Raw genomic sequence first — 17160 nt, forward strand, 5'->3', positions numbered from 1 at the left:
GTTCCCCATGATTTTGCAAACTAGGGCTTCTGTAGCTCACTTTGAGTATGGGTTGTGAATGACTGAGGCTATTGGACAAGTGCTTCTGGGGTTTGTAACTGTCCCCAGAACTGGCCTGGCTCAAGTGAAGCTAATAGCAAATGAATAAGGATGTTGCAACAAATATATTGGCCCTGGGCTATGCAAGTTTCCAAAAGGAAACCCTAGTAGACAGTGTAGATGGAGAAAGGGAGAGTGTGAGAGAGAGGCATACACACACAGCAACAGAGAAGTAGACAATAACCCCATTTATGGCAATTGGTGCTTTTACTGCATGATAATTGGTCTTCAGCATTGGGAGACTCATGTCCCAAGGTTTTGCATTATAACAAGATGGCTGCAAATAGCATGCTACTTTTGGAAGGAAAATGATATATCATGTAAAAGAAAACCACAACCCCTATGTGTTTGTGGGTGAAAACTACTGACTTGAAGCTTTGAAATTAGAAGTGAGGGCATGGATACATGATAATGTTGCACATTAGTGTTTGTTCTCCCAATGATATCTTAATCCCTTGATGTTTGCACAAAATGGATCATACTATGTGGTTAATATATCAAAAAGCTTATTGATGAGGAGACAAGAAATGTGTGAATCCCATCTTAGGCAGTACTTCAAGGCAGTAGTTCCTGTTTTATTTTATTTTATTTTTTATATCTTTTTAAACTTTCAATTATAGTACCATTACTATTATTCACAACTTGGCAGATGTGATCAAAATCAGGGTTCTCAACATTGCTCTTTAGCTATCCAAGTGGATTTTTGTTTTGAGGTTTGCAATGCCAATATTAGGTGTGATTCATTCAAGACCACATCCTTGTGCACTGCCAAATGTGTTGTCAATTCTATAAACCTCAAATTGATAATGCAATAAGATTCTGTGGTACATGCCAGCCACTATTTATTCTCTTTAAATGTGAAAATAAGTATAAAAAAAATAAATTCGCATCATTTCATCTGCGCGGGACCAAATTTCCAAAAGTAGACGGTGAACAAAAACTTTCGTGTTTTGATTCCTTGTGTGAATGGAGAGTTCCTTGCACTATTTTATTTTTATTTTTATTTTTTGGGTTTGAATTTTTTGGAAAATTACAATATACAATTGAATATTATTTTATTGGCAACTTTGAAGGGTAGGAGATATGGACCTAAGAAAAGTGTCTATACTTCTACATAATTGAAGTGGTTGTGCTTAAAGGACCTTGTCAATCAATTATAATTATTGTTTTATTTCTTTTCTTTTCTATTATAAAAAGTTTGTGGGTATAGAATCATGTTGTTGTGTTCTTTCTCTCCAATTCAAATAATCACATCAGTAACAGATTGGTCAAAGAACTTTCATATTCCTTCCTAAATTATTTTTTGTTGCAAATTTGATTTACGTACCTAACTTTGGTTGTTGTTCGATGAAATAATATCTAAAATAAGGAATAAAATAAAGTAATTTTATTTAATTATTTATTTGTAAAAAACAAACTAGAGTTTAGTCTAAAATCTTTGTTGATCATAAAATAATATTTCATGTAACAAATTCCTAATCTGAATTATAGATATCTTTAGATTTAGTATCATTGCTTGCTTTAGAAAATAAAACATGGTTTCTTATTAAAAAATAAAAAAATAGTAAAGATTTATATTAAATTATAGAAAAATATTTTTCTTGAAAAAATAACCATTTGGTGACTAGAATATTAACTCTTTGACAATAGCTTTTTAAATTTACAAATTATTTCTCAAAGAAAGAAACATGTTAGAACAATAGATTTAGAATTTTATATGCAATGCATATTCAATTTTATATGCAATGCATATTCAATTTTATATGCAATGCATATTCAATTTTATATGCAATGCATATTCAATTTTATATGCAATGCATATTCAGTTTTTTATGTAAAAAAATTTACATCTTAATTTTTACTCTACAATTAGTGTAGAAAATAAAATTATGTAATTTTTTTCAATATTTATATTATTAGAAAATTTTGCAAAAATATTTTTTTTTATCTAATTTTTTATTTTCTTATCATTTTATTAGATTGTAGTTTATTATGACATCTAAGTCCCTGCATTCATTTTTTTTCATAGTCTTTACGAAATTTAGAAAAAAATCAAAAAATTAGTTCATTGAGTTATTTTCATTAAATTCATTTATTATTCTACTAACATCAAGTGCTTTATCCCTAAATTTTAAAATCTTAAAACTTTCTGCTAAGAGGATTGTTTTTGATAAACACGTCTTTAATAAATATGTCTTATATATTTTTTATTTTTTATTTATCTTTATTTCACTCTACTTATTCTTTAAAAATCACATGAATGAGTAAAATGACAAGTTTTTTAAAACATTAATAATACTTGTTTGATGGTAGTTAGCATAACTTATGAAATATGAATTTAAAAAACTTTCTAATGCATAATAATTCGGTAATACAAATTGAACATGAAATTTTTGTGTTTTAAGCTTTTAAAATAAATATGTCTTTTTCACATACATATATATATATATATATATATGTATATTCATTTATGTATTCTAACTCTTTACAAGATGTATTATTTAATATATTATGAAAACCAATTGGTATCTTTTTTAAGATTTAAAAAACATATTTGAGATTTCTATGTTCATTTTTGAACATTTATTTCTATTTAAATGTATAGTTCATATATAATAAAATTCTTAAAATTTTGATTTTACTATAAATATCATATACTATATTTTAAGAATATATGATAAAGAAAATTTTAAAAAATTGTACAATTATTATGATTCAAAAAATTACGTTCAAATAAATATTAATGATATACTAAAGTATATGTAAATATTATTGTGCAATAATTTATTAAAATGGTTTCTATTTTTTTTCAAAACAATGTGTTTTTTCAAGGTATTATACATATGTTTTACATAATACTGTAAATTTTATTCAAATTTTTTTCGTAAATTCCAAGATATTTTCCTTTATATATATATATATATATATATATATGTCTGTGTGTGTTGTTAAAAAAGTATCAAACAGCCCATTATTACATTTAATAATAAATTTATTTTATTAATTATTCATATATATATTTTTTAAAAATACATATTTAAATTAATTGATTTATGATTATTGCATCGTCTTACTTGACATTAATTTTTAATTTTCAAAACTACAAAATATAGAAAATATATGATAATTTTCTATTATAAAATTTAAATCTAATATATAGTTAAACTAATAAAATCATGATCTTCACAAATAAACCAAAATTATATAAGAAAATGATTCAAGTATAATAATCACCAAAATAGGTAAGTTTGTGAAAGTAAGTAAAAATAAATAGATATATAGTATTTTCTTCAAAATAACAATAGACCAGCTTGATAGGCACCCATTAGACTTTTAGTTTTTCTAGTTTTTCTTTGCTGATTTATATGGCTATATAAGAAATATCTTAAATATTCTCTACTAAAAAATTATTAAAAAAACATATTACAATTTAGACATTTGACATGTAAACCTAATGGTTTTTAGGAAACTTGCACATGATTTTTCGAATTAATATGTGTGAAAATAAGATTGAGATTATTTTTAATTTTTTCAATGTTTGCTTACATTCTTGTCTTTTTTAATGAAATCTGTATAATTTATGTTTGGAAATAGCTACTAAAGTACATCTCTTTTATATAAATATTTTTCTTCTTTGTCATTTTGAATCCTTCTTAGTTGTATATGAGTACACAACTACAACATACAACTAGATTTTATGTTTTTCTCATCCAAATTGTACATACTTCTGTCTTGTTGCTTTTAAAATAAAAAGAAGTTGAAATTATATTAATATCCCAAGTGTTATTGAATTGATATAATTTCATATTTTAGAAGTTGAATAAATTTTTTATTTTAGCTCATAATAAGTTTTTAAATTTTATAGATGATAATGCTCAAACATTCTATTGATATTTGTTATTTTTTAAATCCTAAATATTAATATTTTATTTAATATCAGTTTATTGTTTTAAGACAATTCTACAAGAAAAACTTCAGTGGGCGTGATATAGCTGTTAAAGAAAGCACTAACAGCATTAGATTTTGATGTCCAATTAATTTAATTTTTGGTTGTGAATATATAAAAATATAATTCATTCTGAGCATAATACTTCTAAATTGTTTTTCATTTGGACCATGGCGTTTTTATATTTGCAGAGCTATCTTAAGTGTTTTGTTCAAAATTCATTTTAAGCATTACATTTTAGTAATTTAATTCATTTTTATTTTAATATAAATAAAAATTTATAATATTTAATCATAGAATAGGGAAACAATTGATTTGTGATATAAAAGATAAAAATACAATCCACATGTTTAGTGGTTCTATCTTTCTTTTAGCTATATATTAATATTACTTTTAACATGTACAATTTTTGTGTAATGTATTACATACTTAATCCTTTGTATATTGTGTCTTTAACTTTAAGATCTTAAAAGACAAAAAGAATGAATGTATAGAAGTTAGTAAACATAATATGATTATGCATATAATTTATATTTGTGAGCTTTATTTCTTTTGTGCTATATAAAGCTAAGTATAAATTAATTTTATAATTAATAGATGTTTATGTTTTTTTGATAGAAAATCATCATTAATAAAGAAGTTTTATAAAAAAATTAATAAGATATAGGTCATTTCAATAAAATAATAATAACAATACTATCAAATGTGTTTTTCACCTAATTGTTTTTATTTGGTTTTATTTTTAAAAAAAAAAATTGAATTTTTTTTATTTGTCATTTGGGTTTATGTTTAAACAACATTGATTTATTTTTTTGTAGTTATTTCTAAAAAGCACTTCAATCTAATTAGGAAATCAATCAATCAATCAATCAATGAGATTGTTTACTCTCTAGTAATTATCAAATAGTGGTGGAAATTTATCTGCTTGTAATCTTAAATTTATCTGGCAATCTTAAATAAGTCTGGCATATTTTGGAAGGTTAACTAGTTTAGAGTTTTGTTTGTGTTTGTACTGTCATTGTAACAAAATGATCATCACATAAAATTTATTTCTGAAATTTAAAATTTTAATCATATGTATTTAATAAAATAAATCATATTAAAATTTTAATATTTTTTTTAAAAAAATAGTTTTATAATAAAGTTTTATCTATCTAAAGACCTTCCTATGGTAAGTATTCAACCTCAAAAGTTGTAATAGTACTTTACTATAAATTACTTTGTAGCAATTATTTTTATAATTTAAATTATTTGATTTTTTAAAAAGATTCATGCAAATCCTTACAAAAGCTAAGATTTTTGATTGCCATATAGTCTATTGCATTAGTTATTCTTCATGTATTTTACAACTAAGCTTATATACATCTATCCAATATGTGAAGGTAAGAATTTGTCTATCCCTATGTTGTTATTTGCAAAACCAACATTATCAACCTAAATGGCATTTCTCATCCAAGTTCCTTATAACACTAATTTTTTGTTACTCTAATTTAACTTTATATAAAATACTTTGCATACAATCACATTTTAAGCTAAAAATATAAGTGCTTTGGGGAAGTAAGATTTGAAATAAATAAATAAAAGTGTATAAAAGTGATACATAGAGATCTAAGAACATTCAAACCCCAGTGGCGTCACAAGGCATAACATTGGTCTTACTTGTGATCTTTTAAGATCCACCTATTTTTATGCTAAAATTATGAAGTTAGATGCCCCTTATTGAAATTGGTACTATCTTTTGGAAGAAAAGGTAACCAAAAGACATTGGTTCAACTTGTATAAAAACATGCTTTTTATTTTTTCAAACAAGTTGGACTGTGAGTATGTAATATTTACTCCATAACTCATTACAGCAAATTTGTTGGAGTACCTTTACAAATGCATCACCTTGAGATTTTTCTCGTATTTGAATCTTTGGATCATGAAATCACCCAAAGAAAAGTAGTGCAACAACTCAGAATTGCCTTTACAGAATTACATTTCCAAATATATTTTTGTATAAAGACAAGTATGATTAAATAAAAAAATCCATTGTGTTTGTAATTTCAATAACAATCACAGGTGCATGCATGTAATTTTACAATCTGCAAACTCTATCTGTATGTCACTGTTGAAATACTCTACATTTATGTAGCCTGGTGCACTACATCTCTTTTTTATGGAACAATTCTTCATCCTCCAGGTTTTAGATTTTGAGAAATATTCACCAAGCGCATTTTCTTCCCAGTGTAGTTGTAAGAACCAACAATTTCTCAAACATTCAGAAATAAGTTGGATGGAGGTACCCATTTTCATAACATGCCAAAGGTTCTCATGAACAAGAACCTGAACAATAAGAGCAAAATTAACCAACATAACAGAATAGTTAGCGGGGCTCATTGAGCAGACCAAACAACCAGCGGCATTCTGCAAGCTCCACAAGCTCCACAGACACAAGCAGTTATGTTTCTTCGTCCAGAGGATGAACACAAAAAGGAACACACAACCACAAACCGTTGATTCCAAAACCCTAAATTCCCTGTGAGAGTCTAAATTGTTGTGCAGAGATGGGACGAGAAAAATTGGCATGGCACATGAGAATGATACCTGGGTTGTTGTATGGTGGGTGGGGAAATGAACCACATAAGAAATGCTTGAGAAGATGAGTGAGTGAGCAAGCTTGCTAGTGAGAATAGAATGCCCCACTGCAGGGCTGCCATAGCTCAGGTCCCATCAAACACAGTCTTATCTTTGTTGGAACCATTTCTCACCACTTGGCATCAAATTCACAACCCCTTGTTTTTATTTTGATTTTCTGATCCCTCTGTTTGGACTTCTCTCTATCTGGCACTTGTGGTGATGAATGGTTGTTTTCATCCTTTCATGTGTTTGGAGCATCTTCCCAAACATTTCTTCAGATGTCACTGATGGTTTCCAAAAAGAAAAAAGGAATTTTTCTAATTAACTGTTTTGAAAAAAATGAAAATAACGATGCTCTTTGATTTGCAGTGGATCAGACTTTGTCTGTTCTTGAAATGAACACCTCTCCTGGCAACATTGAAAATGCAGATTACAAACCTGTGAATGGGATAGCAATGCCCCCACTGTGGACATCACTCACCTTGCATTGTGGAAAAATCACACCATTTTGCTTTTTTATTGGGATTTTATGAGGCAGTAAAAGTAGGAGCTGAGTTGCAGAGCAATGGTGGCCGGGGGATGTGAGGTTAAGGGCTTTCAAAGAGTTCATCATCTTAATCTGAACAGGGAGTTAACAAAATGCTGAGCACAACCCTGTTTTGAAAACTTATTAATTTTGTGGGGCATTACATTTTGGATCCATTGGCAACAAAATCATTGCATGCACATGTTGCTACAAATACTATGAGAGATTTTCATGGGGTAAAAAGGAAAGTATTAAATAATTGAATAGATTAATTAATTTAGACTTCTCACTTTGAACCCTGTTTTCTAGCATTCATCAGTAGTAAGTATTTTGTCAAATATGTGAAGCAGTTCTTGTCACCATGATTGTTACTTGTTTATTAAAATTTAAAACAACTTTTCAGGAAAATCAAACCAGTATATCTGAATCAATGATCTAATTCTTATTAAATTGTGATGATTCTAGACTTACATTAATTTTTGCTATGATCTTTCATGTAATCTAATAAATACAAATCAATTTCAAAACATGCATTTCTTGAATACTTGAAATGTTACTTTCTTTTAGGAAATGATAAAAAAGCATCATAAATTCATGTGGGCACTTTCACCCTAGTGGTTGTGGAGTAGCTAGGTACTTACATGGTTGACAACAATTGTACTTGCAAGGATGTTTTGATTCCACTGATCATGACCAACTGTGAATGGTATGAAAGTTTGGGATCTGTATAATGTTATTAATAATTCTATTAGAGAATGGACTATAAAATTATTGGTGAGTTAGGATGTAATTTAGTGGATCAGACTATTACAGTCACAACAACAACATCAATGTTCTTCTGCAGCATCTACTCTGCCCTCCTCAAATTCTGTGGACTGTCATGTTACAGTGTCTGTTGAAATGTATAAGGAATCTTCTTGTGTTGGAATTGATAACAGCAGTCAAAATTGGTATGAATCCAAAGAACAGGGAGCATCTCTTCTTCAATGCATCACTAGATGTCTAAGTGGAACTTCACACAACCTTTCATGGGTTGTAACCATCATCCATATTTGTATAAAATTTGGAAAGACTAGGGTTGTATATAAACCTATGCATATATATATATATATATATATATTCATTCTGGGTAAAATGGTTTTTGTTGTAATGACAGCAAAAACAACTTGGAATGATATTTTTGTATGAGCAATTCCAATTACCCAATGTGAAAAATTGTGGATTATTATCTGTGGTGGGGAGATAGTGAGATGAGATTTTGATTTGAACCATTTGTATAGCACATACTCCAATAGAATAATGTTGTTTCAATTAGAATAGATTGAGAAGTGTTTTTTCAAGCAGACTTGAAAGTGTAAAATACAACCAGAAAGCTGATTCCCCAGCAAGCAGGACATTAAACTTACCATGCCTTAGATAGCTTTTAAAAGTTTGTAAAAAATAAGAAAAATAAAAAAAACTATTTGTAATAACAATTTGTGAAGGTAAGTTTTGAAGGGATTATTATTATTATTATTATTATCATCATCATCATGGTAGAAAAACAACTCAAATTTTGATTTATTAATGAGGATGACCACAGACCACAGTACATGTCCACTTTGACAGGTCCAATAACCCACAGATATTAGGGTGCCACCCTGGCAACAGCTTTGTGCCCCCCAAGAAAGAGCCACTGCAGGGCTACGACAATTTTAATACAAACAACAAAATTCCAATATCTTAGCCTTTCTCTTCTCCCTCCCACCCACAAGCCAAGCATGGCCACTAAAGCTTTGGCTTTCCAGCTCAACTAAATGACTCTCCTCTCTCTCTCTCTCTCTCTCTCTCTCTCTCCTTTTCTCATGTTTTGGCTCTTCTTGTCCATGCTAATTTGTATTCTCCTTTTTGGTTTGATAAAGGTTCTGTCCTATGAAGGTATTGAAATATCCAAAGTTTTGATAGCTGGACTCACACACAAGCTCTACCAATTCAATCCTCACAAATACCCTCTTTACAGGTGCTTAGATTGGGGGCATCTTCTAGTGATGCTCAAGGATGCTTCATAAACAAGGCATTGAAAGAGGTAAATGGAGGGGAGAATGTACACTTTGGAAAAAATCCCTTGATGAAAGAAAGCACTTTCTTTTAATGTGGAAAGTTGGAAAAAGAGGGTACTTTCCTTGAGGGGAATGAGGAATAAAACACTTCCCGAAGAAATTTAATATTTTACCTTTCTCGAGGAAGGGATTTTTGGAGTCATGTTGTTTGTCAATCATCTTTAACAATGATCTTACACAGGTTTTGTATGTGCATGTATTTATACATCATGATAGTTTTTAGGTTAACACAAATGAACAAAGATGCTTATTAGAGCTGACATGGTCTGAAATGATTCTTATTTTATTTTTAAAACAAATAGAAGAAAGTTCTTCGGTAGCATGTTTGTTTGTTATGTTTTATCCTTTCAGTAAGAGTACATTAATATTAATATCAGAGTAAAGTGATAATACAATGCATGGTTTGAAATATTATCCATTTATGAAATATATCTAAAATTGTTCAAGAATTGAGATTGGACCAGCATTAAACAAGTGTATCCAATTTGTTTTGTCAAATTTTTTTTTTGGGAAATCAGAACTGGCGAGGTAATTTGTATGTGTGTTTTCCTCATAAACATATTACTGGATTATAGTGTAATGTGTGCAGATCAATGATTCATTCAGAAATTTGTCAAGAGAAATGCCATAAGCAGTAGTAGTTGATTCCACTCATCAAACCCACTTCAACCTTGTGTTTGGTCAATTACTGTATTCTGTTGAATCACAACATCTACCTCTACTATGTTCTTTAGGATTAGCATAGTTTTTATTTTTTAAAAAAAAATTATAATATTTGAACAACTTTTGAGTTCAACAAGAAAGCATGCAATGTATAACTTTTGAAAAGAAAGACAACAAGACATTATGTGTCTGTATTCAAACGTTTTTAGATAGTTGATCACACAACCTAATCTAAAAACTAAAAATAAAATGGATAAAAATTTGTTAGTAAAATCTTGATATTTGAATTCAATGCCGTATATCAAATTAATACTTCTTACTCCAAGTAAAAAAAGTATTCAATTAAATACATAGTTGTTCTTTCAAAACTAATATTCATGTTCATAACATATACATACACACACACACACATATATATATATATATATAAGTGCTGAAAAATCGCCCACAACCCTACAAACAAATTCAAGACATTTTACAGATTCTTAATATTACAATCATGCACACTTCAACTATATATATAGTTCATATTTTCTTCATACAATAATAACATAATAATTAGCTTTAATTACAAATTTTGAATACACATGGAAATGGATTTACATAAAATGGGTTCATTGCATTTTTTTTTTTTTTTTTTTTTTTTGTTTAAATCCTACAAATTAGATTATTGACTCATTTGTTCAGTCATATACGTAATTCACCAAATTTACTATTCCAGATATTTTTGCAATGTTTTAATGGTCTTTTTCTTTCATTTTTTAAACCTTAATTTCTGAGGGGAAAAAAATATACCTCACACAACACTAGTGCCCATGCTTTTTTCTTTTTCTTTTTAAAAAATGACACATATCTGGTAAAATCTAAAAGTATGAAATTTTGTTAAACTTTTTTACAATTTTGACTGCTTGTCAATCTTGAAACATGCAATTCCAAGCCAAAGTTGTCATCCTTCAAGGATCTGAAACAGTTATTTTCTCGAATCGAAACACATACTTTACTGAGTTCACTTTGATTGAAAAAAAATCAAAATTTAATATTTGATGCTTTTAATTTTTATTCATGATTAAACGTTTCGTTTTTTTTTTTTTTTTTTTTTTTTTTTTTTTCATTCATTTAAAAAATATCTCCTAATTTTTTAAATGATAAACTCTACAACCAAATCGGTTATGTTGAAAAGAATATCAGTTACAAGGTTTTGCTATGCTACAATAGCTTCATGTTGCAAACTTATGTATATGTCTTTAAGCTTAGTATTTTATGTATCTAAAGTATGTGAAAGATTTATTTATTCTTGTTTATTTTAAATTTTCATACCATTCTTCTGTTAATGAAATTAAAAATTGACTATTAAGTATCGTTCAACCTTTTTCGATGGAAGCAAATTCAAAGAAAATAAAGTATGAACTCTAAGTACTGATTCAGCACACATATTCTTAAAAAAACCCATTATCCATTTTCTGTTTTGAAAAGAGAACATCAAAACCAATTATTATCCAATAATCTTTGTATTTACAACACATGATATAGTAGAAAGATAAACTCTCTATCCAAAAAAAAAAAAAAAAAAAAAAAAAAAATCAGTCTCAGCCAATAGATTACAATTTACCTTTAATCAAGTCCATTACATACCATATTGAATGATGTAAGAACATGTGCATCAATTTAATGATAACTTTGAAAAAAAAAATACATCTTACTCAAAAGCAAGCAACATTCATTGTAATAACATAATAAAATACAAAAAAAAAAAAAAAAAAAAAAACCTCACAATTAGCCTTGAATTAAAAAACTGGACAATGTGTCTTTTACAAATTGGTTCCACTTTTTCAACCACATAATTTATACATCTCATGTACAAAATTACTCTATGTAATAGTCATTTGCACTTAAAAACAAAGTCATTTAGACAATCCTGAGTGCACATGCAATGAATGAGAAAATCAACCTTAAAAATGATACAACACACAATGCTAAGATACATCATATTCCCATCATGTATGTGACAAGGACATATTAATTTATTTTTACTTCAAAGACATGCTCATAAAAAACAAAAATAGAAAAACACAACCTCCCCATTACATTTGACAAACATCGTTGGATTAGAAATACAAACCTTGTGGGAAATGACAACAGAAGCATCATGTACTAGCTCTACAGTAATGTCATTATTCTTGCCTTCTTGCCATATTGAGCCCCTACTTGAGAGCTCAATTTATGAATGAAGTTTGAATGAACCCATCATTGATCAATCACCAATTCCTTTTTTTTTTTTGCATAGGTAGTCAAAAATCACCTCTTGGGATTCCCAATCTGAGTCTGAGAAAACCTTTGAAAGAAATCCCCAAAAAACATGTTCAACATTTTATCTTAACAGAAAAATGTGCATGCAGACAGAGCAGTACCTCTGTGAATTTATACACAAGTGGGCCATGGAAAGTGGTCAAGACCAAAGTAATAAAATTTATAGACTCCAGGGGATATAGCACATTGCTTGGCTTACCTCAGTGTGGATTATTGATGGTTGAATATCACACTAAGTCAAAAAAATATCTCACAATAAGTGAAATATTAAAATGTTCTACATTGTAGTAACAACACAACAAAATTAGATATGAAGTGCACAATTAACTCCCAAATATCAACAATTGAACCATAAGTTTGTATAATACAACAATCACACAAACACAAACAAGGATTGCTTGTCAACATGATACTTGACACATAACGCAAATCAAAGAGATTTTAATGAACCCATGATAAAAACTATGTTTAAAAAAACTTGTTGACGAATTTTGCTGTACCCAAGTTGCTACATGATCAATAACTATGCAAAGATATAAATACATTTTAATTGACCATATGTAAATCATGTACAAAATGAAAACCTCATAAAATAAAGACGCATTCATGTAAATGAAAACACATATTCTACTTCAAATGATCCCCTTCTACTTTGTGAAAATGTCCAGGGGAAAAAACAAACAAAGAAACTGCTTTCACAGTTTCCATAATAACAGCTCATAACCAGTGAAGGTCAACAATAAAAACTATTCTGCCAAGGCCCTCTAAAACAATAAAACAAAACATCTAGAACTACCAAAAACAACTACAATTAATCACAATCCAAAAAAGGTTCCAGTCCATCATCCACTGTAAATATGTGTTTCCAGGACATGACGGTCCTGACTACATGCAAACTAAATTTCCTCACTATCCGAAGTCAAAATATAATCAAGGACGTTCTGGAAACCAAATATTCACAACAACTCTAAAATTATAAAACTCAAAGTACTGACGAGGACTACCAGGAATAAAAACAAAGCTATAGGAAAGAAGACATACATCCATTTAAAGTCAGAAGGCAAAAATACGAAGTAACAAAGACAAATCCAACAACAACAAAGTACGAAGCATAAAAAAGCCATTTCGAAGATGCAGAAACATAGATGTCGCAATCGCGGTGAACGAAACCGCCCGATAGCACACCCGCTAAACGACGGTCTTCGGACGCCCCTCATCGGACGCTGATGGCAAAGGCCCCCACCTCCACGCGTGGGTTCCCCGCTGCTGACCTTTCCTTCGCTTCTATGTTGTGGCGCCTGGGTTAATCGGCGACCAGTGTGTGTGCATCGGTTGATGCGAAGTAGGAGCGTCACGGCCATGCGAGTGAGTGCGGGGAGGAGGACGGTAGTGCCGCGGAGCAAGAAGAGCCTGAAGCCAGCCCTGCGTTGAACGTCATCCTCGCGGGACCCGAGTCAAGGCTGCTGCTGCGTCGCATTGATTGTTGGGTGGGAGGGAGTGCGGTGCATTTCCCCGAGCGTTTAAAGGTTAGGTCTGATCGTCTAGGGGAGGAAGAAAGAAGAGGGGGAGGGAGAGGGGGTAGGAGAGCGAAAGTTCCGAGGTTGGATAGTAGACTTGGGCGGGTGCGGGCGCGGGGCAGTGAGTAAGGGAGGGAGATGAGCGTGAGGTGCCGAAGCGGAGGGAGGGAGGGAGTTTGAGTGGCGGTGGTGGCGGTGGTGGAGGGTCGCGAGCTGGAGGATAGAATGTTGGCAGTGTTGCAGAGGCAGCAGGAACGACAGTTCATCGGAGGGGGAGTGGAGTCGGCGTTTATGAGTGGTGGTGCGGGGGGGTTGTCATCGCTGGAGGGCGGGGTGTCGTCGCATGAGTCGATGGTGGACTACGTGCCGATGTCTCAGCACATGCAGACGCAGCATGCAATGCGGCGGCTGAACTCGTTCTCGCCGTCGGTGTCGAAGGAGGGCGAGGGCGCGATGAATGGCGTGTCTCCGCAGGTGTTCCAGCGGAGCCAGAGCTTCGGGGGCGGGGGAGGAGGCGCGACCGTGCATTCGCACGCGTTCAACAACCTGTTTTCGAGCCCGCCGAGCTCGCCCGTGTCGAAGGGCGAGTGTCTGGGGCTGTCGTTGCTGGAGGAGGAGTCGCTGATGGAGGTGGGGGGCGGGAAAGCGAGTTTCTTCGAGGAGGTGGGGAAGGGAGGCGGACGGGCGGAGCTGCGGGGGCTGAGCTTGGCTCCGGGGTCGCCACTGGGCGGGGGCGGCTCGTCGATGGGGTCGCCGACATTTTCCGATGCGCTGTTCAACAAGTTTCTACCGTCGAACAACGAGGACGAGGAGGCGTGGCCGGCGGTGGACATGTACGGGTGCGATCAGTTCCGGATGTTCGAATTCAAGGTGCGGCGATGCATGAGGGGGAGGAGCCACGACTGGACGGAGTGTCCGTTCGCACATCCCGGGGAGAAGGCTCGGCGTCGCGACCCGCGGCGGTTCCACTACTCGGGCACGGCGTGTCCGGACTTCCGGAAGGGGAGCTGCCGACGGGGGGATATGTGCGAGTTCGCGCACGGGGTGTTCGAGTGCTGGCTGCATCCGGCTCGGTACAGGACGCAGCCTTGCAAGGATGGGCGGAACTGCCGTCGTCGGGTGTGCTTCTTCGCGCACACGCCGGAGCAGCTGCGGTTGCTGCCGGCGGCCGCACAGGCAGCGACGACGGCCGCTCGGAACGGAGGGTCGTACGACGGGTCGCCCCGAGCGAGTGTGGCGGCGAGCTACGACGGAGCGTTCGCGTACGAGGGGGTGTCTTACGACGGGGCATCGGTGGGGCTCGTCGGATCGGCTTTGAGCCACTTCTCGGGGTACTCGAGCTCGGGACACTCGGGGGCGGGGTGCGTGGCGTCGCAGAATTCATCACCTCGGTCGACGCTGGTCGGGCACGCCCAGTATCCGGCGCCGCTGTCTCCTCCGCTGTCGCCTTCGGGGTCGCCTCCGCTGTCACCCGGTTCGCCAGAAGAATGGGCGGGGAGCGGGGGCGCGTTTGCGAGCCTGTCGATGTCTGGGATGTCGGGAGCGCAGTCGGCGATGTCTCTGCAGGCGAGCCTGCAGCAAGCCGCGCAGGTGCGGTCGCTGGGCGGGCACGCGCAGCCGTGCACGGTTCCGGCACATCGGCGGCATTTGGATCGGTTGAACTCGATGCCGACGCTGTCGATACCGAGCGCGGGGGAGCATCGGGGCGTGCACTCGGGCGGGCATTTGGGGGTGCATCCGGGGTCGGCCCCGTCGTCGCCGTCGGGGGTGGCGCAGAAGTCGATGATGGAGTTGATCGCGACGCTGCAGCAGTTGGAGGTGCGGGGGGCGCCCCCGGGATCGGCAGCGCAGTGGTTGCAGCAGCAGTACACGACGGGGCCGTCGCCGCTGCGGCGTTGCTCGCAGAGCGTGCCCGGGACGCCGACGAAGGTGTCGGCGCGGTGGGAGCAGAAGGAGCGGTGGGAGGTGGACGAGAACGACGAGGGGGAGCCGACAGTGCAGCGGGTGGAGAGCGGGCGGGATCTGCGGGCGAAGATATACGGGCGGCTGGGGAGGAGTTCTTTGAAGGATGCGGGGCCGGCGATGGGAGATTCGCCAGATCTGGACTGGGTGAACGATCTGGTGAAGGAGGAGCCGGAGCAGTCGGCGGCGTGGTGAGGGGAGAGGCGGGAGGATGCGATGCGATGCTCCGCGCTTGGGTTATGGTGGTGTTGCGTGCGGAGTGGTTTCTGCGGTGCGAAGGCGGAGGCGTGGAGGGTGTGGAATGTGGGGCGCAGGGTTGGTGGATAGGAGGGCGGGGTAGGGAGGGGGATTAGAGTGGGAGGTGGTATTTGATGAATATTGGGTTGGGAGGGGACGGGTGCGAGTATGTGAATAGGCGGAGCGGGGAAGTGACATGGGTATGGCGTGGAGGGACTGATGTTGCGCCTGTGTAAGAGCGGGGAGGGGTTGTGATTGCAGCCGTGACAGCGGAGGAGGGTGGAGGACGTTGCTGGTCGCCCCTTTTGTCGGGGAGGAATTGGCACAGGAGTTGATTTGGGGGTTGGGGGGGGGGTATATTGTTGATTACGGTAGGGGGATGAGAATGGGCCGGAAGGTGGTGGCAATGGACCATCGGAGGGCGATGGAGAGCGAGGGGTGATGATATTATACATATTTGGGACTATTGGTGTGCGCACCTGAGAGGAGCAGGCGGTGCGGAGGTAGGAGATTGACGTAATGAGAAATTATTATTCTGCTCGGTTTTGGCCGCCCCAAAAGGAGCTGGGAGAAGACACGAGACGGGGCGATACCCATTTTTTTGGATTTTTCACTCAAATTGTGATTGTAGGTAGGCAGGCTTTTGTTGATTTACCAAAAGCAGGATTGTAGTGGTAGAGACGGAGGAGCATGCATGTGGATACTTTTGTGTACATGCCAAGGGAGTTGAGATTGTGACGTTATGGAGCGTGGAGGTCTGGGAGGAAAGTAGACCTTAGTGACAGGAGAGTCTAGTCATACGACGGATCGACCTATCTCAATTCGGAAGGACAATGCGCCGATCTATTTGCCTAGGATTAAAAGTGTACATTCATTCATGATGTCATGATGGCGATGGCTTTTGTAATATATGTTTCTCTGCCCTGCACATTGATTTTTGCGGTACGGTGTGTATGTGTGACGGCGTGTATGGCGGGAGGGAGAGAGTGGCTCTGTGGGTGGTTGTGTGATGGGTAGGGTTGGGCGCGTCGTGGCCGTGGAGCAGTCTTTGCAGTTTGGGTGCCCGCCGGGTGTGGAGGGTGGGAGGGATTGCTTTTTTATTTAGTGTATGTTTGTGGAGTCGCGATGGCGTGTGGTTGGAATTGGGTTGGGGCGGGACGTGTTGTCTGAAGGACGCTGATCTTG

At 36.0% G+C, this 17160-nt stretch overlaps 1 protein-coding gene across 1 annotated transcript; it reads left to right on the top strand.

Moving 5' to 3' along the window:
• Positions 1 to 13956: 13956 nt before the first annotated feature.
• LOC112282716 (uncharacterized) lies at positions 13957 to 16903 on the top strand. Its single transcript, XM_024520713.3, has one exon. The coding sequence runs from the start codon at positions 14002 to 14004 to the stop codon at positions 15931 to 15933; it is 1932 nt and encodes a 643-aa protein (XP_024376481.1). The 5' UTR covers positions 13957 to 14001; the 3' UTR covers positions 15934 to 16903.
• The last annotated feature ends 257 nt before the right edge of the window (positions 16904 to 17160 follow it).

This window comes from Physcomitrium patens, chromosome 5, assembly GCF_059467195.1.
Source record: "Physcomitrium patens ecotype Gransden chromosome 5, ASM5946719v1, whole genome shotgun sequence".
NCBI lineage: Eukaryota > Viridiplantae > Streptophyta > Bryopsida > Funariales > Funariaceae > Physcomitrium > Physcomitrium patens.